At 40.8% G+C, this 27,827-nt stretch overlaps 1 protein-coding gene across 4 annotated transcripts in view; it reads left to right on the top strand.

Annotated features, from left to right (window-relative positions):
* The window catches only part of EPSTI1 (epithelial stromal interaction 1), a 103,448-nt gene that overhangs the window by 60,376 nt on the left and 15,245 nt on the right, over positions 1-27,827 (top strand). For 3 of the 4 annotated variants that reach the window (XR_013536451.1, XM_008998199.6, XM_017973072.5), the window contains exons 7-8: positions 3,972-4,065; positions 11,689-11,772. Coding sequence is in view for 3 of the 4 variants with exons in the window: in XM_008998199.6 (XP_008996447.4) it covers positions 3,972-4,065; positions 11,689-11,772 (178 nt within the window). In the remaining variant the exon portion in view is untranslated. Of the gene's footprint in view, positions 1-3,971; positions 4,066-11,688; positions 11,773-21,899; positions 27,816-27,827 lie in introns of those variants that run through there. The other variant, XM_035302560.3, reaches the window with a different exon arrangement.

Raw genomic sequence — 27,827 nt, 5'->3', positions numbered from 1 at the left:
TTTGGTTAATGAAAAAAATAAATATTACAGAGACAGCTAGTTATCCCTTCACCCTCATCCCGTCCTCCTCTGTCTTTCCTTAGCTGTGACCACTGTCCTGGTATGTTACCTTTGTCAGTGTGCTTTAGCCAAAAACTACCAGGAACATACCTGTAGTTGGACAAGTTGGGTTTATTACTCATTGCAGCAAAGGAAAATACATACCATGGGGAATGGTGAGTTGTCTCCGTTTTCATGAGTATTCTCCAGTATTGTTCTTGAAGAATGCAGTCTTGCAGTAGCATGTTGTTTTCATTTCTGCCACACCCTGCTCTCAACCTAAGCCTCTGTTACTCCTAGGACGAAGTGTTAGGTAGAACGAAGCGAGAAGTTGTTAGAAAGGCCCTACTACATGGTTTGTGTTTTGGTCGGGTAATCCTGGGGAGGGCCTGTGCAAGCAGGGAGTTGCTCTGGATTGGGAGCCATCAGGATGTGGGGACAATTTTATGATTGGGTGTCTCAATAAATCTTACCTGTGGGAAGGACCGAGCGACTGTGAAGCTGTAATTAGTAAAGAAGTTGGCAGTCATTCACTTAGAGGAGATGATGTTCGTTAATTTGTGGATTGCAATGATGACCTGTGTGAAGCGGGTATTCTGTGCGACTATCTACATCTGACAGTGGAACAAGGCTTAACTTCAGTGTCGGACAGATCAGTGTGTAATAACACTGAGCTTTAGATGGGAGCCTCAAGTCAATTCCCGGATTCCAGGAGCTGCTCTTCTTCTTACCTGGCAAGGGTTTGTAATTTTACTACATATAAGTGAATTCACAAAAGCATAGACTGCTTCTTAAAATATGATTGTATCATAATTTGAAAGGCAGCCTCCTCCACCCAGGTATTTAGGAACCAAAACTGATAAGAGACGCTACCCCCTTCAATGCACAACTTCCAACATTGCCGGAGGGCTGTCTATTCCAGCCAGGAGAACAATGTGTGGAGGCACATGTGTGGGAATTTTCTAGTAAGTTAGTACCGGACTTGGTATTCCTCACCTCTCACATTCCCTTGGTCAAGACTCAATCATAGAGCCCACCTTAGCTGCAAGGGAGGCTAGGAAATGTAGTCAAATTGTGTGGCCAGAAGAGGAGCGTGTAAATTTTTCATGACCATTTAGCAGTCTCTGCTACAACTGTATTCTGTTGAGGCAAGGTTTTCCCGAAGAGACCTTTCAGGATATGCCATAGAAATCAATGTAAAAATGAGCAGGAAGGACCCTTAAACATCCTGAGTTGGACGTAAGTACATTTTATCTTGTTCTATGGAGAACAGAGGAAGAAATCCTTTACGCTTGGATCAGAGTGACAAAAAGAAGAAAACCACCCCTCTCCCACAAGCAGTAGAGCCACAATGGTGAGAATACCACGAAACCCCGAGGGCAAGGGGATCCTCGTGCTAGAGTCCAGGGTTCTTAGTCCAGTTGGACTTCCCACAAGGACGTTTTCCTTTGTTTGCCCCTCACACAGGTTCTCTATCTTATTTTTGTTAAATATAAACCACAGTTACCTTCAGTGATCCCACTTCCCTTCAGTCAATATATGGAAATTTTATTATATCCCAGGGACTAATGCTAATAGTAGAAAAATACCAGCTAGTGTAGTAACGTGGGACTTCCTTTGTGTAGTGGACCACCCCTACCTGTATTCCTCTGGCAGTCCTGTGACTGTCGCTCTGCTTTATGTCCTGCAGCATGAGGGGGGCAGTGATCGTTGGCACAAGGGCCATGGCTATGCGGACAGCTTTGTGCTTGGCACTGGCAGGTGAGACGACGCTGTCAGTAAACTGAGGGGCTGCCTGTCAACGTGGGCTGAAGTTTCTTCTTTGCTTATCACAGTGCTGCTTTTTCGCTGCTTTCCGCTACAGGCTGCACTCAGTTTAGGATATTCGGAGATCTCACCCAAACTTCTGGCATTCTCTCTTCTTTTTATACTCTTGACTGATGACTTTGTAAAGCCCCAGACAGTGGGGCAGCTTCCAGACTCTGTGACTTCATTAGTCTCCTTGTCTATCCTGGGCAAGATAAGTAACCCAAGACAGATGGAAAGGCTGCTCGTCTCAACGGTGCAATGTTTCTCAGGGTTATGGATGTGGCTTCACTTTTGTTTCTTCCTTCCCCAGATCAAGCTTCTGACCTTTTTTTCAAATGCCATGTTCTACCTAAGTAATTATTAGAAGTGATGTTGGCCCCTGTTTAATTTTTAATTCCTTGTTTCCCCCCACACTGGATACCATTTGTTCTTTTTTTCTTTTTTGAGACGGACTTTTGCTCTTGTTACGCAGGCTGGAGTGCAATGGCGTGATCTCGGCTCACCACAACCTCCGCCTCCTGGGTTCAGGCAATTCTCCTGCCTCAGCCTTCCGATTAGCTGGGATTATAGGCATGCGCCACTGTGCCCAGCTAATTTTTTGTATTTTTAATAGAGACGGGGTTTCACCATGTTGACCAGGATGGTCTCGATCTCTTGACCTCGTGATCCACCCGCCTCGGCCTCCCAAAGTGCTGGGATTACAGGTGTGAGCCACCGCGCCCAGCCACCATTTGTTTTTACCAAAAACCTTGTGTTTCCTTTGATGCCCACGTCCTAAGTACTTGATGAATCCGATCTTGGCATTGGGCTTCAGACAGTTGGCGGAGCAGAGGGTTAGCGGGAGGAGGAAGGGAGGTGGGAGCAGGCTGCATGAGTCCGGCGCCATGTGAGTCAGTGCTCAATGAGGTATGTGGCTGTGAACATGCAATGAAGAGGTAAAAATCCCGCAAATTACATGAGAAAAGGACAAAGGGGTGGGAATTAATCACAGGCAGGGAGAACAGGCCAGGCACTGAGGTAAGGACTGGGAAACAATTTCAGTGTTCTATGCTTGGCATAAGTGAGAGGAGAAATTGGGGTGGTGGTTTGGATTTTTAAGATAAAGACAGAGAATTTCTTATTTAAACTGAGGACATTTTTAGGTCAATTTTTTTTCAGATCTAAAAAGAGATGTTAGAAATGCAGTCCAGAATCAGCAGCGCTTTTTAACCTCCGTGGAGGGTTTAGCACCGCTCTGAAATAAAATGCAAAGGAGTGTGTGTGTGTGTTTGTGTGCGTGTGTGTGCGTCTGTGCGTGTGTGCGTGTGCGTCTGCGTGTGTGTGCGTGTGCCGTGTGCGTGTGTGTGCGTGTGTGTGCGTGCGTGTGTGTGCGCGTCTGCGCGTGTGCGTGTGTGTCTGCGTGTGTGTGTGGGTCTGCGCGTGTGTGTGCACGTGTGTGCGTGTGTGCGTCTGCGCGCGTGTGTGCGTGTGTGTGCGTCTGTACGTGTGTGCATCTGCGCGTGTGTGCGTGTGTGTGCCTGTGTGTGTGCGTCTGCGCGCGTGTGCGTGTGTGTCTCTCTTGACAGATGGTCCACTTTTGCTTTCAGAGTCCCAAAGGGCTCTGTGATCCATAAATGGAAGAGTGACTGGATTAGAGGGTCTGTGTATCCTGACAGCAGTCAGAGCCGTGAGGGAGATGAGATGACTGGGAGAAAGGCCCCCAGAGGGTAAAGGGCTTCCTGCAAGACTGGTGTGAGGCAGAATGTTGGAGGCTGCTGACGTTCCACAGCCCTGCCCTGAAGCCTGAGTGTTCAACACGAAATGTTCAGATAGGAAACTAGGGCCTCATGCTGTGGAATGTGCTCCGAGAGAGCATTTGAATTTATGTCAGTAACACCGAGCGGAAAGCATGAAGTCGTAGGTTCCCATTTCACAAACCTAGTTCATGTTTTTGAAATACGGTCTTTGAAGCATGCCGTCTTGCAGTAGCATTTTGAGAACCTTGTTCTCAGCCTGACCTCTTGTTCTACCTAGGACGGTTTCAGTCATCAGCCAAGTAAGTCTAGGTTTGTATCCAAAGGAACAATACATAATTATATTCATGTTTTTGTGAAGGCACTAATACTCGTTTGTGTTCCTGGTAGCAAAACTGCTGAGTTCTTGAGCAAACTGAACACAGAATCTCCAGGCAGAAGTGCCTGTCAAAGCGCTGTTTGTGGCCCCCAGTCCTCAACATGGGTAAGTGCAATGCTATGCAGGGTGCTACCTGGCACCTTCAAAGAGGTATTTAGTGACTGGAGATTCGGGGTACAGAGTGACTTGTGTATCCTAGAATGCCGGAACTGAGGAGAGATGACCTGATCTGAAATTTTGACCTCAGTGTTGCCTGAGCTATAAAATAATGCTTGTATTATTTTATGGGAATCTGGCCTAAAACAGCCTCAGAAAAGTCCTTGCTCTCACCCAATCATCCATTTACCCACCCACCCACCCACCCATCCATCATCCATCATCCATCATCCATCATCCGTCCTTCCATCCACCGTCCATCCATCCATTCTTCAAATTCATAGGTCTATGTAAGGTCTACTGAGTGCCTGCAGTTTCTACCCAGTGAAACTTAGTAAAGGAGAACCCCAGTGGTTTTAAAGCAAACTGCTGAGGGTAGAGCATATCATGGTAAGAAAGCACTACTGCCTTATCAAGAAGAAGCAGCTGAGTCAGACCATGTGTGTTAGATGCTTCCTGGGAAATGACACCTGAGCAGAAACTCAGACTATGAATCAGTAAAGCAATGAGTCCTTCCAGGTAACAGAATTAATAAAGACCCAGAGAGCAAGAATTAAGGTATACAGGCAAGAAGTTAGCACGGCTTGTGTTGTGGAAGAAGAGTTACGTAGCTGCAGTGCAGAAAAGTGAGCTGGAAGGCTCTAGAAGTGAGCGGGAACCATGAAGACCATTTCTCAGTGGTGTTGTGTCTGGAAATTCAGGTGGGAATTCATTGTGTGAGTTGTCTTGAGTACTGCAGGATGCTTAGTATCCCTAGCCCTGGGCAGGAAGTGCTAGTGGCACCATTCAGACACTGAGACATCTAGAAATGCCCCACATGGTGCTTACTAGTGGGACGTGTAGACATGCCCCACCTACTGCGTGCCGGTGGTGCTCTGGGAAGAAAACCACTGCAGAAATCTGTATGCCGCATTGGAAAAGCTGAACCTCATCCTGTGAGTACTGAAAGCATTGAACATTTTCAAACAGGGAAGGGTTAGGGTTAGATTTGGGTTTTCATTCTGGATCACGTTGGTAACATTGCGAAGGAGGGACCTAAAGGAACAGAGAGGCAGAGAGGCCCCTGAGGCTTCTGTACCCGTCTGGGTGAAGAATGATGAAGACGTCAGCTGGCACAGCAGGGAGAGGATGGAGAAGAAAGTGCAGGTCGGAAAACTGCCCGGAAGGTGAAAGCAGCAGGGCTTGGTTGCTGACTGGTTAATTGGGGACAAGAAAGTAGGTGTAATTAAGGGTAATTCTGGGAAAGGATTGTAGCTGAAAGAAAAGGTGACTTTACGTTTCTGGAAGTCTCAGGTTTCTCAGGGTTTGGGCAGCTACCTAAGTTGTTAAAGAACCCCCGCCTTCATCTCCTCTTACCCCTTTCTCAGTAGAGATCGTGTTTTTAAATGTCAGGAAGATATTATGACATTCCTTAGGAAAAGGTCGTTATACTCCTCTTATAAACCTGCAGTTGTTTCCCATGGTTTTCTGCTGCTTCCACTGTGATGTTCTAAAGTGTAGATTCAGCAGTGTGGGCCCCACATGTTCTATTAACGTTAATCCATCATCTCTTCCTTCACTGCAGGGCTCTGGGGGAAAGAGGGAGAAGCTGTAGGTAGTGGAGTTATATCATGTGTAGATGACAGCCCTGAACACCTGTCTGGATATCCCTGTGGCTGTCAGGGAGGGAGAGGGAGAACAGGAGTTGGAGAGCTTTAACCACTGGGTTTTCGCCTGGCGGGCTGGTCTTCCTTTCTGTTTGAGGCCCCCTGAATCCTTGATGTGTAACGCCTGCAGAACTGTGCGTGCTGCTCCATTGATTTTGGCTCATTTCTTCAGTTTAACAAGATCATCCTGAATTTTAATATCGTCGTCCAAAGCCTTAGCAATGTCTCCCAGAGCTGCATTTTCTGTGGATTGATTAGTGCATTAGTCACAGGACCCTCAGAGGTATCAATAGAAAATATGGAGCAGGATTGGACCCAGGATGGTTCCTTATAAACTGCGCACAATAGCTGCTCCCATTTTGACCCCGGACTATTAATAAGTTTTCAGTGTTCGATATATTTAACTGCCTTTTTACGCATATTATACTCTTCTCGTTCTTTCTAATCTGTATGCATAGAATTCTTCTGAGGATGCTTTGCAGAACAATTTCTAATGCTTTAGGAAAATCAAATATGTACATTGCACTTCTGTGAATAATGTTTCTTTGTAAAAAGAGGACACCTGCAGTTTATTTTAGCTATGGTCAACGTATAGAATGTGAACACTATGTGATTCCTATCTATGTGGGGTGTGATGAGCTGGAAGAGTTTATATTTGTTTTTCTTTAATACTTTAATTTTACTACCTAATGTAACTTTTCTGAGAAGACTTTTTCTCTTGTACTTTTCTCCTTTAAAGGTGGATCTGCCATTGGCAGATGGGGATTTAGTAAATACTAGAAAATTATGTCGATGTAAAAGATTACAAGAAAATCCTTTGGCTTAGGACTTCAGACAAGAGATATTTCCAGGTTCGCTTTTGCATGTGGATTAATTGAGTTCTTTGTATTGTGTGCATAGGCAGAAGTTCCAGCATCATTATACCTTCCTCAGTGATCTTCACTGCATATTCTAGTTAAATAAGAAATCACTTCTGGTCTCTGTTTTGCTGCCCTCACTCTTTTTTTAATTGGACAGGGTTTCACTCTGTCACCCAGGCTTGTGTGCAGTAGTGTGATCTCGGCTCACTGCAACCTCCACCTCCCAGGCTCAAGCTACCCCGCCACCTCAGCCTCCTGAGTAGCTGGGACCACAGGCATGTACTCCTATGCCCAGCTAACTTTTGTAGTTTTGTAGAGACAGGGTTTTTCCACATTGCCCAGGGTGGTCTCAAACTCCTGGGCTGAAATGATCCACCCACCTCGGCCTCCCAAAGTGCTAGGATTACAGGAGTGAGCCCCTGCACCCAGCCTTATGCCCCAACTTCCTTAACAAAGAATAACATAAAAAACGTCATCCTGGTGTTTCACTGCCTCAGATCATTCAGTGGTCCCGCATGTTTTTAAGGGTAAAATCAAAATGTCTTAGCTTAGGCACAAAGCCTTTTCCTCTCTCTGCCCCTTCCTCTTTCCCTCGGTTTTAGGTTCTGTCTCTTTCTTTAGAACTGCCCCTCTCTGGTCCTCTAGGGTCTGGAGGACTGCCCCCGAGGGTAAATCTTTTCTTCTGCACAGGGGTGAGGGGAAGCAAAGCTTTTGAAAGTAGGAGCAAAGGTTTAGATGCAGACCAATCTCAGGCTACACTGTGGACCTCCTGAATCAGAGCCTGCATTTAATACAATCCATGGGAAATGTGTGTGTGTGTTAACGTCTGAGGGGCCAAGCTCTATAGCTCATGCTTCTCTAGCCATCCTCTCTCACACTACTGTGAGCACTCAGGTTGGTTATAGTAATTTTTATCTACGTGTCACATGCTCATTCATTAAGAATAAAACCTTCATTCAATGAACATGTGTCCCTTGAATCCCACTTCCACCTTGCCGCTGTAACAAATTACCAGCAATGTAGTGTCCTAATCCAACAAAAACGTATTCTCTTACATTTCTGGAGGTCAGAACTAAAAAATGAGTTTTAAAATGCTAAAATCAGGGTATCAACAGAAATGTTTCCTTCTCAATGTTCCAGGGGGCATCTGTCCCCTGTTCCCCCAAACCCTTGGCACATGGCCGCATTGGTCCAATTTAGCTTCCATCTCTCCCCACCTTCTGCACCGTCTCTGGCCTTCTTGCCTTCATCTTATAATGACCTTTTTGATTACAGTGGGTCCACCTGGACCATCCAGGCTAATCTTTCCACTTCAATATCCTTAATCTACAAAGTCCGTTTGCCAAATAAAGCAACATTCAGATTCCAGGGCTTAGGACATCTTTAGGGGGTCATTAAGGGTTGGGGACCCCACCGCCTGTTTCTTTTCTTAGCTCTGAATATCTGTCAGTACGTGTTACTCTCTCTTGACAAATCAGTTTTAGACCTTATTAACTCATTTCTTCCTCTCATTCTTATAATTATTCAGTAATTTGGGCTTTCCCTATTATGACTATATAAATATTTCTTCACTGCCAAGCCAGTTGGTGTATTCTGGTTACATCTTCCTGTACATCTTCTTAAACATATTTTAGCATTTCCTTAGTTTCCTTTGAACGTTTGACTGTCTTCCGACAGCTTTTGTGACTGTTCTACAAAATGCCTCTTGATGCAAATTTCTTTTCTTTTTTCTTTTTTTTTTTTTTGAGACAGAGTTTCGCTCTTGTTACCCAGGCTGGAGTGCAATGGCGCGATCTCGGCTCACCGCAACCTCCGCCTCCTGGGTTCAGGCAATTCTCCTGCCTCAGCCTCCTGAGTAGCTGGGATTACAGGCACGCGTCACCATGCCCAGCTAATTTTTTGTATTTTTAGTAGAGACGGGGTTTCACCATGTTGACCAGGATGGTCTCGATCTCTTGACCGCGTGATCCACCCGCCTCGGCCCCCCAAAGTGCTGGGATTATAGGCGTGAGCCACTGCGCCTGGCTTGATGCAAATTTCTAAACCATTTTCTATTTTATGCCTGTCAGATAACTTGTCAGTTTTGTTTTTAATTATTTCTTCCTCCAGGGTCCCTCTTTCCTCCTGCTGTACCTGTCCTGGGTATTTGTAGCTGCTGCACAGCTGTCGTTCTGGGATTCCCCTTCAACCCAATGGTTCTCAGCCTCCTCTGCGCACTAGTTCACCCAGGAGCTTTAAAAATCACGGACTCCTGGGTGGCGCCCCCAGCGAGCCTGCTGTATTGTGGCCTGGGCTTCAGGGTTTTTTTTTTTTTTTTTTTTTTTAATTTTTTATTGGATTATAGGTTTTGGGGTACATGAGCAGAGCATGCAAGACAGTTGCGTAGGTACACACATGGCAGTGTGCTTTGCTTTTCTTCTCCCCTTCACCCACATTTGGCATTTCTCCCCAGGCTATCCCTCCCCACCTCCCCCTCCCACTGGCCCTCCCCTTTTCCCCCCAATAGACCCCAGTGTTTAGTACTCCCCTTTCTGTGTCCATGTGTTCTCATTTTTCATCACCCACCTATGAGTGAGAATATGCGGTGTTTCATTTTCTGTTCTTGTGTCAGTTTGCTGAGGATGATGTTTTCCAGATTCATCCATGTCCCTACAAACGACACGAACTCATCATTTCTGATTGCTGCATAATATTCCATGGTGTATATGTGGCTTCAGGGTTTTAAAAAGCTCCCCAGGAGATTCTAATGTTCAGCCCAGGTTGACGATCACTGTTTTAACGTCATCTTGGGAATTGCTTTTATTGCTTTTCTGTGTTGGGTTCTCTGATTTCTGGGTCTCATTTCTTTCATTTTCTTGCTTTATTTCTTTGTTTTGGTGAAGCGTATTACTTAGTAGCTTCCCAAGAGAAGGCACATGGAAGGTAAGTATGTTCAGGTCCTTTCATGTCTGAAACTCTGTATTCTGCTCTCATACTTTGGTTGCGTTTTTACTGATGACTCTTCCAAACCGGAGATAATTTTCCTTCAGAATTTTGAGGCATTGCTCTTCTAACTTTGAATACTAGTTCCTGAGAAATCCAAGGCCATGTGAATTTCAGGCCTTATATGAGAGCTTTTCTCTGCTTCCTCTGAAAATACTGTAATATCATCTCTACTTTTTCTGGTATTCTCTAATGATGTGATTTAGTGTGAAAGTCTTTTTTGAATTCATTTTCAATCCGGAAATTCATCTCTAGTTCTAGATGATTTTCTTGTGTTATTTCTTTGATTTATTTCCCTTCATTTTCTCTTTATGGAATTTCTATTATTCAAATTGTAGACCTCATGGATTTATCTTCTACCTTTAGAGATTTTCTCCTGTAATTTATCTGTGACTACTTTTTTTCTATGTTTTGGCCTATTTTCTTGACTTTATCTTCTAAATATTTTACTGATTTGGGTTTTTTTGGGGGAAGGGAAGGTGGGGAGATTTTTTTAAAAATTCTCCAAACTCTTTTTTCCTTCTTTGTTACTTTTAAAATATATGTCACTTTATAGTTCTCAGAAGAAACAGTACAGGAAGCAGAAGAAATTCAAAGAGAGGGCCTCAAAGGCCTGCTGGTCAGTGTGCAGGACTTTATAAAGTCATTTCATTCTCAGCCTGGCATTTGCCCACTGCTACTGTCTTTACATGTGTGCCCAGTTTAGTTTACCTAAAAAGTACACGTTTCATTTCCTGTTTGTGTTGGGTGAATTAGCACCTGCATTTTCAAGGCAGGAGCAGGTATATGGGGGTGAAGGGCTTCATTTGTCACTCAACTAAAATACACTTTTATTTATCCTCCCCCAAAGCTATGCTAATAATGTACTCATTCAATTAACAGTCTTTAAGCCTCCTCTGTGCAAGCCCTGTGTCAGGACACGCTATGAAACTTCCTAGTAATTCCTTTCTTTTTTCCTGCCTGTTACCCATCTCTCTTCCCTAGCAGCTGGTGCATCCATGTTGGAAAAAGGGGGAACCAGCTTATATGGACTTTACGGATTATTAGTCCTGAGAACTAGGTCTGAAATATGTAACCTGCTGCCATGATGGTGCTGTAATCTCCTAAGTATTAGCTCTTTGCCTTACAGAAGCTGGGGCTGCAAATCAATGTGAAGGAGAGAAAGCATAAGACAGACAAACAGAGCGCTTGAAATGCCATAAATGTCAGAACACATGGTCACTCTGCCAGGGTGTGGAACTCTGGTACGGTGGGTCAGAGAGACTGAAGGGCATTCTCCCACGTGGTGGTTCTCCAGTCTTTGTTGTCATGTGTTCCTGAACGGGCTTTGCATTCCTTTTCAGAAATAGAAATAAGCTTCATACAGATTAGGGATGCAAGCACTTAGAAAGTGTGCATCCTTGAAATTATATGGCATCAACCACTATTGACAGGCTGCTTAATCAGGTATCGTTAATGGGCTAGACATGCCAGCGCTTCTACAGACGGTGCCACCATTGCTTGTCTTTAGTACGGACTGATCAGCTAGTTGAAATATTCTTGAAAATGTCCTAAACTTCGCACTAGAAGGAATAAACTGTTGATTGTCTCCGAGGGGATTTCTTTTAAATTGCACTTCAGGTTCTGGGGTCCATGTGCAGATCATGCAGGTTGCATAGGTACATACATGGCAAGGTGCTTTACCACCTTCATCCCCCCATCACCTATATCTGGTATTTCTCCCCGCGTTATCCCTCCCCACTGCCCGCTGTCCCTCCCCTAGCTGCCCCCCCAGCTGACCGCAGTGTGTGATGCTCCCCGAGGGGTATTTTTAAAGCTTAATCAAACATTTAGATTATCCTTTCAAATGTGCAGGGTCATTGTCCTTATACTAGTTTTCTTTTTATATATCCCAAGGGACATCTTTGGATATATGCATAAATCACTCAGTAACCAAGTGTGTGTGGAGAGCTTACTATAGGCTCGGTACAGAGGTTAAGTCATTAGCTCCAGGGCTATGGTAGGCAGCATGGTGTACTGGGGTGATACTTTATCCTATCAAGTTTTTGGTTTTTTTTTTTTTTTTTCTTTCTGTTTCTTTACAGGACAGAAGCTGGGCTTACAGAGATTCTTTAAGGGTGGAAGAAAACAGAAAGTTACAAAGGATGAAGGATGAACAACGTCAAAAGGTACTTACAAGCCCCCGCTAGTTATTGCTAATCGTTTACTTGAGGTACTAGATAGTTTTAAGAATTTATGAACACAAATACTTAGATACGTGAAAATCCAGAAAACAAGAATACAAGCATTGAAAATAAAAGGTGCATTTCTGGATGTGTTTTAAGAGTAGGATCACGGCTCCTTCTGGTCAAAACTTTCATGGTACCTAGCCTCATGGAGGCTACAGTAGGTCGCAAAGAAGATGATAGAGCCCTGGTGAACTTGTCATCTGCAAAACAAAACACCATCACCGTCACCGCTATTTTTAAACCAAAGATATATGAAATTAGAGATGGTGTCCAGAGAATGCGATGATGCATAAGAAAGTGGGATCCAAAGTTATGGAAGTGGCATAAACATTCACTAAAAATAGTTATCCACATACAGTAAAACAAAGTTACGCTACACAGGTATACAAACATGTGAGGCATTCCATCAATTTGGAGCAATGGAAATCAGTGAAATGAATTCAGCATATTCTAAGGAAAGTGCTTAAAGAATAATCTTCATTACAATGTGAAATTTCTGGTACGGTAACTGAAAATAGCCAATGGGATACTTGATGGTCAGAAGCTCCTCAGCACGAGATGAGAATGATGAGAAAGACCCATAGTTAACTCCGAAGTGCCACTTGATTTCAGATCCTTTAAACAAACAAAAGAAGGAGTGGGGTGGGACTCCAACTAGCTAAATAATTTATCTTTCCCATCATTCTTATATTCCAACTTTTCCTCTTGCCATACTAGTGGCTGACAAATCCTGTCACTGTTTCTTATAGAACATTTATCAAATCTATGTCTTCCATTATATAATTAACTAGAATTCTAACTCCCATTTTGATTTCCTTGATTTGGTTTAATTTTTTTTTTTGTCTTTCCCCAACAAGGTAATTTATTACAGCAATTGTGTGTAAAAATTCCATTGAAAAGTAGACTGTTTGTACTAATTGCTGTTGCTATAATTTGACCTTTTTGAGTGCTGCCTTCTTCCCAGCAGTGTGGGACCCCTTTCTCATCCACAGTTTCACCTGGCGTATCGTATAAATGTGTCAGCAGGCTGCTTTGTGCACCATAGGTAGTCATTAAATCCTTAAAAGAATTATGTGAGTTGTAAATTTACTTATTTAGTTCCTGTGTTGGCAAAGATGAACCGTGAAACATTTTTATCCCTTAGTGTTTTTTTTCAATAAGAATCTTTTTGTTTTGACAGAGTTCTAGTCTTGACATCTACACTTAAATAGCAATGTTACGGTAAGATTGTAGTTAACAAGGAGGAGCTAAACCTGGTACATATTCATGCATTTTAATGATATCTGCCAAATGACATAAAGCTGTTCATCTGTTTCTGTGAGCCTTTAACTTAACATAAAACTGTGAAGTACTTAGCATACCGCAGTGAATGCTGCCAAGTCAGTTGTAGATATGATTTATTTTTAAATAACTTCGAGTGGACTTTAAAGTGTTTTTAAAAGTTTGGTATACGTATTTGAAACGTAAAACTATTAAAAGTAGAACTTTTGACAAGTGAATGCTTAGCAGATTAGAATACTAGATCTAGGATTTAATTTTCAGGTTGAGCAATTATTTTAAATAGTGAAAATTAAAGTTTTTATTTCTTAATCTTGTTTTTATTCTAGACATAGATAAATATTGATATATACATATTTTCTGTTATTGATTGAACATAGTTTTATTATGTAACTTTGTTTTTTTTTTGAGATGGAGTTTCGCTCTTGTTACCCAGGCTGGAGTGCAATGGGGCAATCTCGGCTCACCGCAGCCTCCGCCTCCTGGGTTCAGGCAATTCTCCTGCCTCAGCCTCCTGAGCAGCCGGGACTACAGGCACGCGCCACCGTGCCCAGCTAATTTTTTTTTGTAATTTTTAGTAGAGACGGGGTTTCACCATGTTGACCAGGATGGTCTCGATCTTTTGACCTCGTGAGCCACCGCGCCCGGCCTATTATGTATCTTTTTACATAAACTACTTCCTTTTACTTATTGTAGCTTTCAAGAAAATGAATAGCTTTAATATATAAATAGTTCCATCCTTAGGGATTTCGGTAACTGTAGACTGCACGAGGATACTTATCCATCCATTCTACCTTATTTTTACTTCTCTCTCTTTTTGGCTGCTGTATTATTGTTGGCAAATGTCCACTGAAGGCATTTCTTTATTTGTAGAACCTTTCATTCCTTATCACTTAGATTTACCTTAAGAAAACTGGAGGATCATGTTTATGGTAAAAAGATACAAAACACAACACATTTCTATCATTGCATCCAGTTATGTGTTTGTTTATTCCATTTATTCAACAAATATTTATTGGCTACCTGTATGGAATAGTTCTTAGTTGAGTAATCTAGGTTAAGTTTAGGTGACAGCACGTAAGTTTTGTTCTATGTGTCTCTGTGACTTTCACATTTTTACTCTCGGCTCTGGGGACAAAAGAAGCCTCCTCAAGTTTAAACTCTAGATATTTTATATGCGATTCACTTTCTTCTTCTAGAAATTTATTTTAATTCCTCTTTTTTCTTTACCTTTAATACATTCTTCTCCATTGGAGACTTTTTTTTTTAATGGTCAGAAATATGCCACAGTTGGTGCCAGTGGGTCATGAAGATTATAGAGCACACATGAAGTTCTCATCTCCTCTTACCATTCTAAAATCAACCAGCTAACCCCTTCCTGGACTTCGCTATCCTCAGAGATATTACATATTCTGCTTCTACCAAATTTTTAAAAAGCCGGGCATGGTGGCTCACGCCTGTAATCCCAGCACTTTGGGGGGCCGAGGCGGGTGGATCACGAGGTCAAGAGATCGAGACCATCCCGGTCAACATGGTGAAACCCCATCTCTACTAAAAATACAAAAATTAGCTGGGCATGGTGGCGCGTGCCTGTAATCCCAGCTACTTGGGAGGCTGAGGCAGGAGAATTGCCTGAACCCAGGAGGCGGAGGTTGAGGTGAGCGGAGATCGTGCCATTGCACTCCAGCCTGGGTAACAAGAGCGAAACTCCATCTCAAAAAAAAAAAAAAAAAGAAAAAAGGAAAAAGAAAAGAAAACTTATAATCATGGTGGAAGGAGAAGGGGAAGCAGGCACATCTTCACATGGGCAGCAGGAGAGAGCAAAGGGGGAAATGGTGCACATTTTAAACAACCAGATCTCCTGAGAACTCACTATCATGAGATCAGCAAGAGGGACATCTGCCCCCACAATGTAATCACCCTGCACCAGGTTCCTCCCCCAAAATTGGGCATTACAATTCAACATGAGATCTGGCTGGGGACACAGAACCAAGCCATAACACTAATGCTTAAGGAAATATTGTGTGTTATGACCGTTTCAGGCTGGTTTATTAAATACTGTTGATTGCCTGCGTGTCTACAGCTCTGATTTTTCTTCGAGCGTCAGTTCTGCTTTGCATGAACTGTGTTTCAGAAAAGGCAGGTGCTACCCCAGCTCCAGGGATTCATTCCCAAAGTGGTCTAACTCTTCATGGGAATTCCATTCTCCTTGACTATGATTGGTTTCACTATGGACACGTGATACAGTTTTGACCAATGAGACTAAGGGACGCCTACCTTTTAGGATCGATTTTATCAAAATGAAGTAAACTGCTTTTCACATTTAATGATTTGTCAGCTTGATTTCTTTTTTGACTATTTTGTTTGATTCTAATAATCCTTTTATCAGTTTTTAAATTAGCATTTACATGACATTTCTTTAATCACTTACTTTTAACATCTCTGTGTCATGGTTTAAAGTAGATTTTGAGTAGGAAAAATGTCATTTTTCTTTTACCCAGTTTCAGAATCCCTTTTAATGGGTAGGTTTGATGTGTTCTCATTTATTATGATTACTAGCATATTTGTATGTGTTTGTATTCTTACTATGTAATTTATATTTTATTATGGTTTCTGTCTTTTTTTTTTTTTAACTGACACTGAATTTTCTGTATCATTTATTTGGGATTTTTTTTCCTTCTCTCCACTCCCCCTTCCTGTGCTATAAGAAATTTCATGGTTTTTGTTTTTGTTTCTAATCTTGCATAGCCTTTGGTTGTCTCTTTTAATCTGAAAATACATGTCTCTCTTTAGTTTTCCTTTTTTCTTACTAATTTTTCTTATGTATCTTTCCCTATTTTGTCCTTGCTCTCCATTTCTGGGATATCTGTAAAATGGACTTTGGACATTTCAGATCTATTCTGTGTAAACCTTCCTTGCTCTCCATTTCTGGGATATCTGTAAAATGGACTTTGGACATTTCAGATCTATTCCGTGTAAACCTTCCTTGCTCTCCATTTCTGGGATATCTGTAAAATGGACTTTGGACATTTCAGATCTATTCTGTGTAAACCTTCCTTGCTCTCCATTTCTGGGATATCTGTAAAGTGGACTTTGGACATTTCAGATCTATTCCGTGTAAACCTTCCTTGCTCTCCATTTCTGGGATATCTGTAAAATGGACTTTGGACATTTCAGATCTATTCCGTGTAAACCTTCCTTGCTCTCCATTTCTGGGATATCTGTAAAATGGACTTTGGACATTTCAGATCTATTCTGTGTAAACCTTCCTTATTTTCTTCTGACCTCTTTGATCTTTTTTATCGTATTCTGGAAGAAAGCTTTAGCTAGATCATCCTGCTCACTCAATTATTTCATGACTTCTCATTCTGCTTATTTGGCACACACTGAGTTTGTTTATTTACCAAGATTGCTGGTTTACTTTTTCATAGCAGTGTTCTGCTTTATACGTACAATATGCTTTCTCATCTCCTCATTTAATGTTTGTATGTTTATAACTATGCAAACATTACAGTGTTCTATTTACCATATTTCCATTTGAATCTTTATCTCCCATGGAATTCTTCCTCAAATGTTTGATTATTCTTGTTTATCTCCTTATTTCTATTTGGATACACTGCTGAATGAGGTATGTAGGAGCTTGTCCCTTGTGTTCTCCTATAGTCAGTAGGTACTTGGGGCATTGCCTTGTTTTTCTGAACCCAGCCATGCCTCTCCTGTTCACTGCTTACCTCTTGCTGCCTACTGTGCAATGCAAGTGTGCAAAGGGAAAGAACCCCCCACCAAGCCGCTCTCTGTGCAGTTTTCTAACAGGTCATCTTAATGACGGTCTCAGTTTCCTTTCCTGGAGCTCTTTCAGAAAGAGGTGGGCTTAGCGCCAATTTATCCTGCACATTGGTTTTCCCTTGTAATGTAACCTGTCTCCTTCTCCCTTTCAGAAATTTCTTAAAATATCTGATAAGCTGATTGCACATATTGATTGTGCATGGTTATTGGTTTTATAGTCATTTAGAAGGTCATTTATTTTATAGACAAAATATATAAAAGAATCAGTAAAATACTGAAAGTCAGAAAATAAAAATTATTACTGTAGAACACATACAAAATTACAGTGAGAGCCTTTTATAGGGAATTCATGTAAAGCTGTATTCAAAGAAAATTATAACCTTTTAATCCATTCAGTACTAAAAAAAGAAACTAAGTGAATTAAGCATCTAATCCAAGAACTTAGAAGAAAAACAATAAATGATCCTGAAGAAAGTAATTAAGATAAGAACCGAAATTAATAATAAAACTCTACGAAGCAGCTGGTATAAAAATCCAACAGCTTGTTCTTTGATAAGGTCAACAAATGAACACATCTTTGGTAAGACTAATCAAGAAGAGATTAGTAAAAATGCAAATACACAGCATTAGAAATGAGGGACTAGAACCATGGATTTGGAAAAGATTAAAATTATGTTACTATAGACAGTGCTATGAGAAATTAAAAATCTGGATTAAGTGAATGACTTTCTAGGAAAAGACATAATTAAAATACATAAAGACAAATGAAAATGCAAGTGATTTCTAAAGTTTTCTGAGAATTAGTCCCCCCAAGAGGCTGAACTTGGATAATTTTAGAGGCAACTTCCTTCAAATTTTCAAGGAACAGATTTTTTTCCCCTGTGCTTTACAAATTATTTCAGAGCAAGAAAAATGACAAAACATTTTAGAATTTTATTTCACTATCCCCATGATGTCATAATCTGATAAAGGAAGCATGCACATGTGCATGTTCAGGTATGTGCACGCACACGCACACGCACGCACACATGCGCGTGCACACACACTCTCTCTCTCTCTCTCTCTCTCTTTCTCTTACAGATAGACCAATCTCATAAAGACAGAGATTCACATCTGAAAGCAAATTCTAGCTAATGAAATTTTTTCTTAAATAGCAATTTACCAAGGCAAAGTAGGATTTATTCCAGGAATGCAAAGATGACTAGTTACATATTAAAACCTTTTATATCTTATCACTGCAATAGGATAGGTCATGAGACAAGAATATTGGTTATCTCTTTAGTTACACAAAAAGACATTGATAAATTTTAATCTCTACTATCAATTAGAAAACACCAGTGAAATAGAGACATGATTTTCTTAACATACATATGGTCTTCTAAACCAATAACCAACATTATTTTCAGTGGTAAAATACTAAAACTATGAACAACAACACAAGGATGTTTGTAACCCCTACCAAACTAGATGTTAGCCGGTATTATTCTGGAAATTCCAGCCTTGTGCTAGTCAAAGTTATCTGATAGAAAACTTCTTTCTTAACTAAAAAGAAAATCCCTGGTTTTACTGAATGGAACAAGCTTTGGGTATTTTTTAACGAACTTGATAAAACTGAAAATAAAGGAGATTTTCTAATTGTTGGAAGTAGGTTGTTATTTATGGATGGGAGCAATTTGCCTGTGCAAACTGAGATAATCAACTGAAAAATGATGAGAACAAATAGATTTATCAAAAGAGTTGGTCTGTAATTCCAGCACTTTGGGAGACTGAGGCACGTGCATCGTCTGAGGTCAGGAGTTCGAGACCAGCCTGGCTATGGTGGTGAAACTCCATCTTTACTAAAAATTAGCCGGGCACGGTGGCAGGTACCTGTAATCCCGGCTACTTGGGAGGCTGAGGCATGAAAAACACTTGAACTTGGGAGGCAGAGGTTGCAGTAAGCCAAAAAAAAAAAAGAGTTGGTTACAAAATACATACAAGAATCAACAACTTTCTCAAATACAAGCAAAAATTAATTAGAAAATATATTATGGGACAAAAATAACCAAAAAGCCACTATGAAATAGTTGTTCAACAGCTAAAACAAAATTTAAAACTTTGCTGGAATCCACAAAAGTCCATGTTTAATTGACAGAAAACATTATTCATATTTCTAATGTACAGCATGATGTTTTGAAGTATATAAACATGAAATGGCTAAGTCTAGCTAATTAGTGCGTTACCTCACAGAGTTACCATGTTTGTGGTGAGAGCACTTCACATTCTTTGCATTTTCAAGACTCTGTCATTATTATTTTTTGCCGTTAAGAATAACTACTGCCGTTAACCTTTCCGTACAGTAGGTTCTTGAATGTATTCGCTACACCTGACCGTAATTATGTATTTCTTGACCAGCATTTCACCATGCCCCATTTCCTCCTAACCACCCCAGCCTCTGGTAACTCTACTCTCTATTTCTATGAGATCAGTTTTCAAAAGTCCTTCAACAAATGACATCACGTAGTGTTTGTCTTTCCGTGCCTGGCTTATTTCACTTAACATAATGTCCTCCAGGTTCTTCCATGGTGTTGCAGATGACAAGATTTCCTTCTTTTTATGGTGGAATAATATTCCATTGTGTATAGATTCCACATTTTCTTTATCTGCCCATCTGCTGATGGACAGTTAGGTTGATTCCTTATCTTGGCTGCAGTAAACGTGGGGGTGCAGCCAGCTCTTTGACATGCTCATTTCCTTTGGATATACGCCCAGCAGTAGGATTGCTGGGTCATATGGTACTTCTGTCTTTAATTTTCTTGAGGAAACCTTATTCCTCTTTTCATAATGGCTGTGCTAACTTACACCCCGCAAGCAGCGTGTAAGGGTTCCCTTTCCTCCACGTCCTTGCATTGTTATCTTTAGGCCTTTTTGATTCTAGGCCTTGTAACGGGGGTCAGATGATAGCTCATTGTGGTTTTAATTTGCATTTTTCTGATGATTAGAGATGTTGAACATTTTTTCATATACCCGTTGGCCATTTGTATGTCTTCTTTTGAGAAATATCTACTCAGGCATTTGCCTATTTTATTTATTTATTTATTGAGACAGAGTTTCACTCTTGTTGCCCAGGCTGGAGTGCAATGGCATGATCTTGGCATATTGCAACCTCCGCCTCCCGGGTTCAGCAATTCTCCTGCCTCACCCTCCTGAGTAACTGAAATTACAGGCGCCCACCACTAAGCCCAGCTATTTTTGTCATATATTTAGTAGGGACGGGGTGTCACCATGTTGACAGGCTGGTCTTGAACTCCTGACCTCAGGTGATCCACCCGCCTCGGCCTCCCAAAGTGCTGGGATTATAGGCATGAGCCACAACGCCTGGCCCTTCTTGCTTATTTTAAAAATCACATTATTTGTTCTCTTGCTATTGAGTTGTTTTGAGTACCTTATGTATTTTGGATACTGACCCCTTATCAGATATATAGTTTACAAATATTTTCTCCCATTCTGCAGATTGTCTCTTTACTCTGTTATTTTCCTTGCTGTGTAGAAACTTTTCAGTTCGATGTAATCCATTTGTCAGTTTTTGCTTTTGTCGCCTGTCCTTTTGAAGTCATATCCAAAAAAATCTTTGCCCAGATCAATGTCATAGAGCTTTTCCACCATATTTTCTTTTTCTTTTTCTTTTTTTTTTTTAATGAAACAGAGTCTCACTCTGTCACCCAGGCTGGAGTACAGTGGAACGATCTTGTCTCACTGCAACCTCCACCTTTGGGGTTCAAGCAATTCTTATGCCTCAGCCTCCCAAGTATCTGGGATTACAGGTGTGTGCCACCATCTTTCTAGTAAGACGGGGCTTCACCATATTGTCCAGGCTGGTCTCAAACTCCTGCCTCAGCCTCTCAAAGTGTGGGGATTACAGGCATGAGCCACTGCACCCAGCCTCCACCATATTTTCTTCTAGTACTTTCATATTTCAGGTCTTACATTTAAAGTCTTTAATCCATTTTGAGTTGACTTTTGCTAATGCCTTTTGTGAAAACTGTCAAATTGAGTTTTTTTCTTTTGTATGTGATGAGAGATAAGGGCTTAATTTCATCCTTCTGCATGTGGATATTCAGTTTTCTCACCACCATTTATTGAGGAGACTGTCCTTCCCCCCCCACATTGTATGTTCTTGGCACCTTTGGGAAAAATTAGTTGCCCCTACATGTGTGGGTGTATTTTTGGATGCTCTATTCTGTTCCGTTGGTCTATATGTTTGTTTTTATGCCAGTACCATGCTATTTTGGTTATTATACATAAAAGTCCATTTGAACAAAGCAGAGATGGCTAGTGTTCCTGAGTGCCAAAACTCAGCATTTCAGTCACTGTAGTTCTATCCAAATTTACTTGTAAGCTTAATGCATTCTAGTAATAAATTTCAGTGGAATTTGAGGTAATTTGAAAATACTATTTCTGAATTTCAACTGTGAAAATAATGAAATTTAAACAAGACACTTTAGAAGAATATGAATAATAATTTCTGTCTTTGCTGGGATAAGGAGAACTTCCACTAGTAGATATTAATATAGACCACAAACACTCAAGTACTACTACTGGTGAGAGGATAAACTGAGAGGCACTTTGGCAATGTCAAATTCTGAAGAGTTTCCGAAAAGTAAAAATATGAGATCTACAGGTTTACATATATTCTGAGGAAATAATGAGAGATGCTCACAAGACATATGTACAAGGTTGTTTTTTGAAAAATAAGAGTAATGGAAAATTTGAAACAGTTTGTTCAGTGATAGAAGATGTGAAGGTTTTGGAGTCTGGAATAAATACCATGCAGCAATTACTACCATATTTTGATAACAGAATAGAAATATGCTCACATATATGAAAATAACGAAGATTATAAAATAGAGTGCAGATCAGTTTTGAAACCTGCCTCCTCCTTGGATTTTGTGCAGAATACTTCATCTCTTAAAGCCTCATCTATTTTGATAGTGAGGTTCTTTATCTCACAACATTGTTTCTAGGCTCAAATGAGAGAAATCATGTAGACGGCGTATCCTAATGCCTGGCACATGCTGAACCTGAAAATGTGACCCAACGTGATAAGTACATAAGGCAACAAGGAAATACACTGACATCTTAAAGGAGTTCATCTTTGGGAGGGGTGTTTTTATGGGTGATTATTATGTTTTTCTTTACAGTTGCTATATGTACTATATTTTCTATGATAAATAACTTCTATGAGAAAATACACTTTTAAAAGTTAGAAGGAGGTTGATAGGAAGTATTTTTAGGTGGGAGATATAGAGCTGTGATTCCATGATTATTGTAGCTTGAAGCTTATTTCTCTTTATGTTAAAATGATAGAACTAGTAACAGCAAGTACAAAGTTACAATTAGATGAGAGGAATAACTTTTAATGTTCTGTTATACAGTAGGTTGACTGTGGTTGACTGTAAGATATTGTACATTACAAAACAGCAAGATAAAAGGCTTTGGAATATTCTCACTGAGATTGTGGACACACTAAGTGCCCTGATTTGATCATTTTACAACATATATATGTATCAAAATATCAAATTGTATCCTATAAATATGTACAAAGTATCAATTAAAAAAACTAAAAAATTAAAAACTAACAAGAGGAGAGTATACATTACTTGTGTTATTTTTGAACTCTACTTCATCCATTCCTATTTATGTCCTTTGATTTGGTTGGTTCTCTGTAAATGCTGGGTGGTAGCTTCTCCTTTTCTCCCCATTCTTGATAACCAAGGCCATCTTTCCTCTTCAAGGCAGAGGCATTACTGTGGAATACCCGAGAATTAGGACTTCTTTAAACCCTCATCCCTGAAAGCTCTTCTGTATTAAACCTTCAAAGGAAGGCGTTCTTGAACTTGGCCTCAGCTCTCCTGCTTCCACTATGCTTTTCCTCTTGTGTTGAGAGAACGTCCTCTCCTGAGAGGAGTTTGTCCTGCCGGGCGATGGCATTTTCGTGTTTACATAAAGCAGTCAAGCTGAACCTTGTTGGAACACACTCTGCTGGGATTCAGACATGGTTTTAAAATGACCCCATGTTCATCTTCAATTACTAAACTGAAGCTTTGCTTTGGAGCATGCTTTCCCTCTAAACTTGTCAGCTTTCTCATGCCTCCAGCCTTACACACACCTGTCTGTTGTATAGTTGACCCTGCTGTGGAACAGGGCACCGCCAGACAGTTGGAGCCCAGACAAATGATGTTTGCACCTCTTGCTGGAAATGGCAACCCCTCTTCTTATTGTTGGCTTGGGCTCCAAGCAGAGGTAAGGGTGCCATCCTGCGGCTCCCCAGCAGAGCAGCCCTCCCGGGTGGGCACTGCATCGGCAGGGTGGCCACAGGCAGTGGCTATATGCAGAGTTGTCCTCATTCACCATATAACACTTGGCCAATGTTTATAGGAAGTTCCACACTTGCAGTCTCCAAGACGGTGGTTTGTTTATTATATCACCAAAGTACCCTCTTTTGTACGCAGCTCTGTGTGAATGTAGGGATTTGTGCAGCGCAGTGATAAGGCATGCATGGACAAAAAGCATTGAACACCCTTCTCTTGTTTGCATTTCTTCCTTGTATTCCCATGTCGCGTAGCTCGAAGTTGTGTCTAGCAATGCATTTCTTTTTCTTTTTTTTTTTTTTTTTGAGACGGAGTTTCACTCTTGTTACCCAGGCTGGAGTGCAATGGCGCGATCTCGGCTCACCGCAACCTCCGCCTCCTGGGTTCAGGCAATTCTCCTGCCTCAGCCTCCTGAGTAGCTGGGATTACAGGCACGCGCCACTATGCCCAGCTAATTTTTCTGTATTTTTAGTAGAGATGGGGTTTCACCATGTTGACCAGGATGGTCTCAATCCCTTGACCTCGTGATCCACCCGCCTCGGCCTCCTAAAGTGCTGGGATTACAGGCGCTAGCAATGCATTTCTTTTTGCCTTGTATCAGTGTTGTTTCTGGGTCTGTCTGCCTCATTATACTGTGACTGACTTCAGGGTGGAGCTGATATCTGTACCTTCAGCATGAACCTAGGTATCTGGAAAATGGTTGGTGTGTGACAATATGCATTGAGTAGGCCAGGCCTTAACAATGTCTCAGATGTTGCATGTCATTGCCCTCCTGCTTAGGGCACTTTGGTTCTTTTCATGTCCCAAGCTTGATCCTTGAAACAAGAACAACTTATTTTTTATTTGCTGAATTTTTTATTTGCTGAACTCTAGATATGGAACTTCTGGGTGGGAACTCAGTAAATGAACCAAGAATATGCTTATAAGGCATGCAGACACATCCTCGGTGACTGTCAGATCAGCAGAACAAATTAATCAGCTGAAATTATCCTTCTTAGCACGGAAGGAAAAAGCAGCCTCTCCTTAGTAAATACGCTTTGCTAGTTATAAGATAATCATCCTGAATGCAGTGATGCCAGCACCTTCCCTTTGGCCATCTGGAGCAGTGTCCTTGCATGGTGATGCCTCATCAGCTCCCGTCCCCGTTTCCCTCCTGGTCTTGATCTCTTCTCCCCTGTTCTTGCCTCTGTAATAGGATGATGTATGCTGCTCTCTTCCCTTCTTCTTTTCTTCCTCCCTAACAGTTCTTAGCTTCATATGTAGTGTTTTGCTCTTTTATATCTCTCTGTGTTAAAAATTACATATTTATTGGGATTTTTAAATAAGGAAAGTGTAAGGAAACAGAAATGGCCTCTCACACTGACAATAAATTCCTACGAATGGTATGAAGAAATAACATGCACACGGTTCAGAAGTCAAAAAGCTATGTAAGTTAGTAAAGCACCTTGTCTTACCCATTCACACTCCAAGTGCCGCTACCCAGTGTTAATTACAGTTAACATTTTCTCGTGTCATTTTTCATTCGATGTTTTAGATACATACCAGCATATAAAAGTTGAAATGGACCTATGCATATATTTTCTATTTATATAGAAGCGTCCCAAGAAAATGGCTCTGAACCTGTTTTCTATCTATCACTCAGTGTATCTTAGAGATCTCTCCATGAGGCTCCTGCTCAACCTCACAGAAGAGTCACCTTATTCTTTGTAACTGTCTCATTGTATTTCATTGTGCTGATGGTCTCACTTACTACACAAGCTTTTTGTCGATGTGCGTTAACATTCTTCCCTGAACTTTTAAAGTTTCAATAATATAACTGTGAATATCTGTATACATACAAATTTGAACAGTTCTGCAAGGGATGTACATGTCTTACATTTTGATGCTTATTGCTAAATTGACCTCCAAAAACTAGATTAGTTTTCACTAATTTAGATACTATACCAGAGGTTTTTTTTTTTTTTTTTTGGTCAAACTTCTCTGATTTTTGTCAGTACAATAGAAACGTTTTATCTCATTGTTTTGATAGTTCTTTGATTTTGAGTGAAGATAATGACCATTTTGAACTGACAGGCAACCTGTAGTTTACCTGCAAACTGCCTGTTCTTATCCCTTGGCCCTTTTTCTGTTTGGGTGTTTTTTCCTTATTGATTCATGCGAAGTCTTTACCCACTTTCTGGGACATTTCCTGAGTCTCAACCTAAAATAGTCACCGAGCCACCGAATCTTACATCAGTGTGTTTGGATCCTCTGTATGGGATTATGGTCGGATATTTTTCCCACTTGTTTATGGGTTGAGTTTCTGTGGAATATAAACTCTAAAGGAGCAAGGATCTCATTTATGTTGCTCACTACTGTAGCCTATCATGTAGATCCAAGCCCGCCTCATAAGAGATACTCAAATATTTAATGAATGAATAAAAGAAAATTGAATTAGCCTATGCATATCCTGAATGTTCATTCACAGTTCATTTTTAAATTTGATGGTATTTTTCCCCAAATGAAAGGTTTGAATTTTCATACAGCCTAATTTATCAATCTTTTTATAATTTCTGGATCTTCCTCACTCCCAAGTTTATAAATAAATTCACCTGTGCTGCCTTTGAAAACTTCTATTCCCATCTTCTAGGCTCAAATCTTAGATTTCTGTAAAATTTATCTAATCAAATTAGGGAACTAGTTCTGATCTTTCTTGCAGTAGTCGGCTTGTCCATCATCATTCATGGAACTCTCTCCTGCACTGGTTTAGCACAACTTTATGATAAACTACCTTTCCAGATGTATCATGTCTCTTCCTGGACTCAAGTTGTTTCAATTACTATAGTTTATCATATGTTTTTTGCCTTCAACTTTTAAGTTCGGGAATACATGTGCAGGATGCGCAGGTTTGTTACATAGGTAAACGTGCCATGGGGTTTGCTGCACAGATAAACCCAAACCTAGGTATTAAACCCAGCATTCCATTAGCTCTCCCTCTCCCTACATCCTCCACTCCAACAGGCCCCAGTGCATGATGCTTCCCATCCATGTGTTCTCATGTGGTATCTTTTCATGTGTGATGACGCTGGTTCTTTCTCATTTTTTATTTCCTTTTTCAGGATTTTTTTATGGCTATGATTGCATTTTTTTCCTCAAACAAGTTTCATGATTATTTTGCCAAGTCTGAAAAAAGTATCTTAAAGTAACATGTCATAATATGCATATATATGTATTTCATACTTTTTTTTTGTCTTTGTGTCATACTTCGGAACTAATGAGAGTTTAGTTTGTTCAGAGTTCATTGTCTTAAACTCACAATGGACCAGATACCAGAAGTTGCTCCTTGGAGAAATAAGGTTAATGAATGTGAAAATAATCAGCATTCTTGGCCAGAAGGATTTAGATTTGTGCTTAGGTTACATATATTCTGCTAAAACTTTTGAATGTGGATGGGTCCTGTGGTTCTGGAAATGACTGTTTATACGTAAGTATGATGAACCACCATGAAGATATCCTTAATTCCAATCGTTTACTTAGAATACATCCTGCAGAGGATTATTAGATACAAGAAAATGTAAGCCCTGGTATTTATTTTGCTTCTAATAAGCTATTTAGCTGTTGACAAGTTACTAAAATTGTGTCTCTGATCCCATTTCCTCATCAGTGGGGTGAGGACGATATTGCTCATTCATTTATCACATAATACTTCATTTGCCTGCCTGCCTTTGCAATTTTGTGAGAATCAAATAATAAAATTCTGGTAAAACTTTTATTTGAAAATATTACGGTTTTCTGGTTAAACATTGCACATCAAAAGCATTTCATTTGCCTATGTTTCATCATTCTCTTTTTTACAAAAAATTCCTATATGGTTACTGGTATGTATGGTATATGTGATATATACCACTAACCATACATGAATTTTTTTAATAGCCATAAGCCAACAAGAACAAAAGAACAGACTAGTAGACTGCAGGAAAGATATAAGCCAAAATTTTAATTCTGGAACTAGATGGTCAATGGTAATTGATTTAGTGGAGGAGGAAAAGCCAGAACTCATTTGCAAAAAGCAGTAAGACACACGTTGGTTAAGTTCAGGAATCAGAGGCACCTGGTACCTTTGAAGCCCAGGGTTGATAATAGGAGGATTACTTAGAAACTTGAATGCGGAGCTACAGGATTTCTAGATCCCTCTCCCACCATACTGAATGTTGTTAAAAAAGAAAAGTTGTGGCCAGGTGCAGTGGCTCACGCCTCCTGTAATCCCAGCACTTTGGGAGGCCGGGGCGGGTGGATCACGAGGTCAAGAGATTGAGACCATCCTGGTCAACATGGTGAAACCCCGTCTCTACTAAAAATACAAAAATTAGCTGGGCATGGTGGCGCATGCCTGTAATCCCAGCTACTCAGGAGGCTGAGGCAGGAGAATCGCCTGAACCCAGGAGGCGGCGGTTGCAGTGAGCCGAGATTGCGCCATTGCACCCCAGCCTGGGTAACGAGCGAAACTCTGTCTAAAAAAAAAAAGTCGTAAGAGAATAAGGATGAGGGTGTAACTATGAGCGGAAGTTGGGATGAGGGTGGAGGTAGTAATAGAGACATCAA

The sequence above is a fragment of the Callithrix jacchus genome, chromosome 5 (genome assembly GCF_049354715.1).
Source record: "Callithrix jacchus isolate 240 chromosome 5, calJac240_pri, whole genome shotgun sequence".
NCBI classification, from domain to species: Eukaryota; Metazoa; Chordata; class Mammalia; order Primates; family Cebidae; genus Callithrix; species Callithrix jacchus.
Note: the sequence above shows the minus strand (reverse complement) of the source record. Positions and strands in the feature narration are given on the sequence as shown.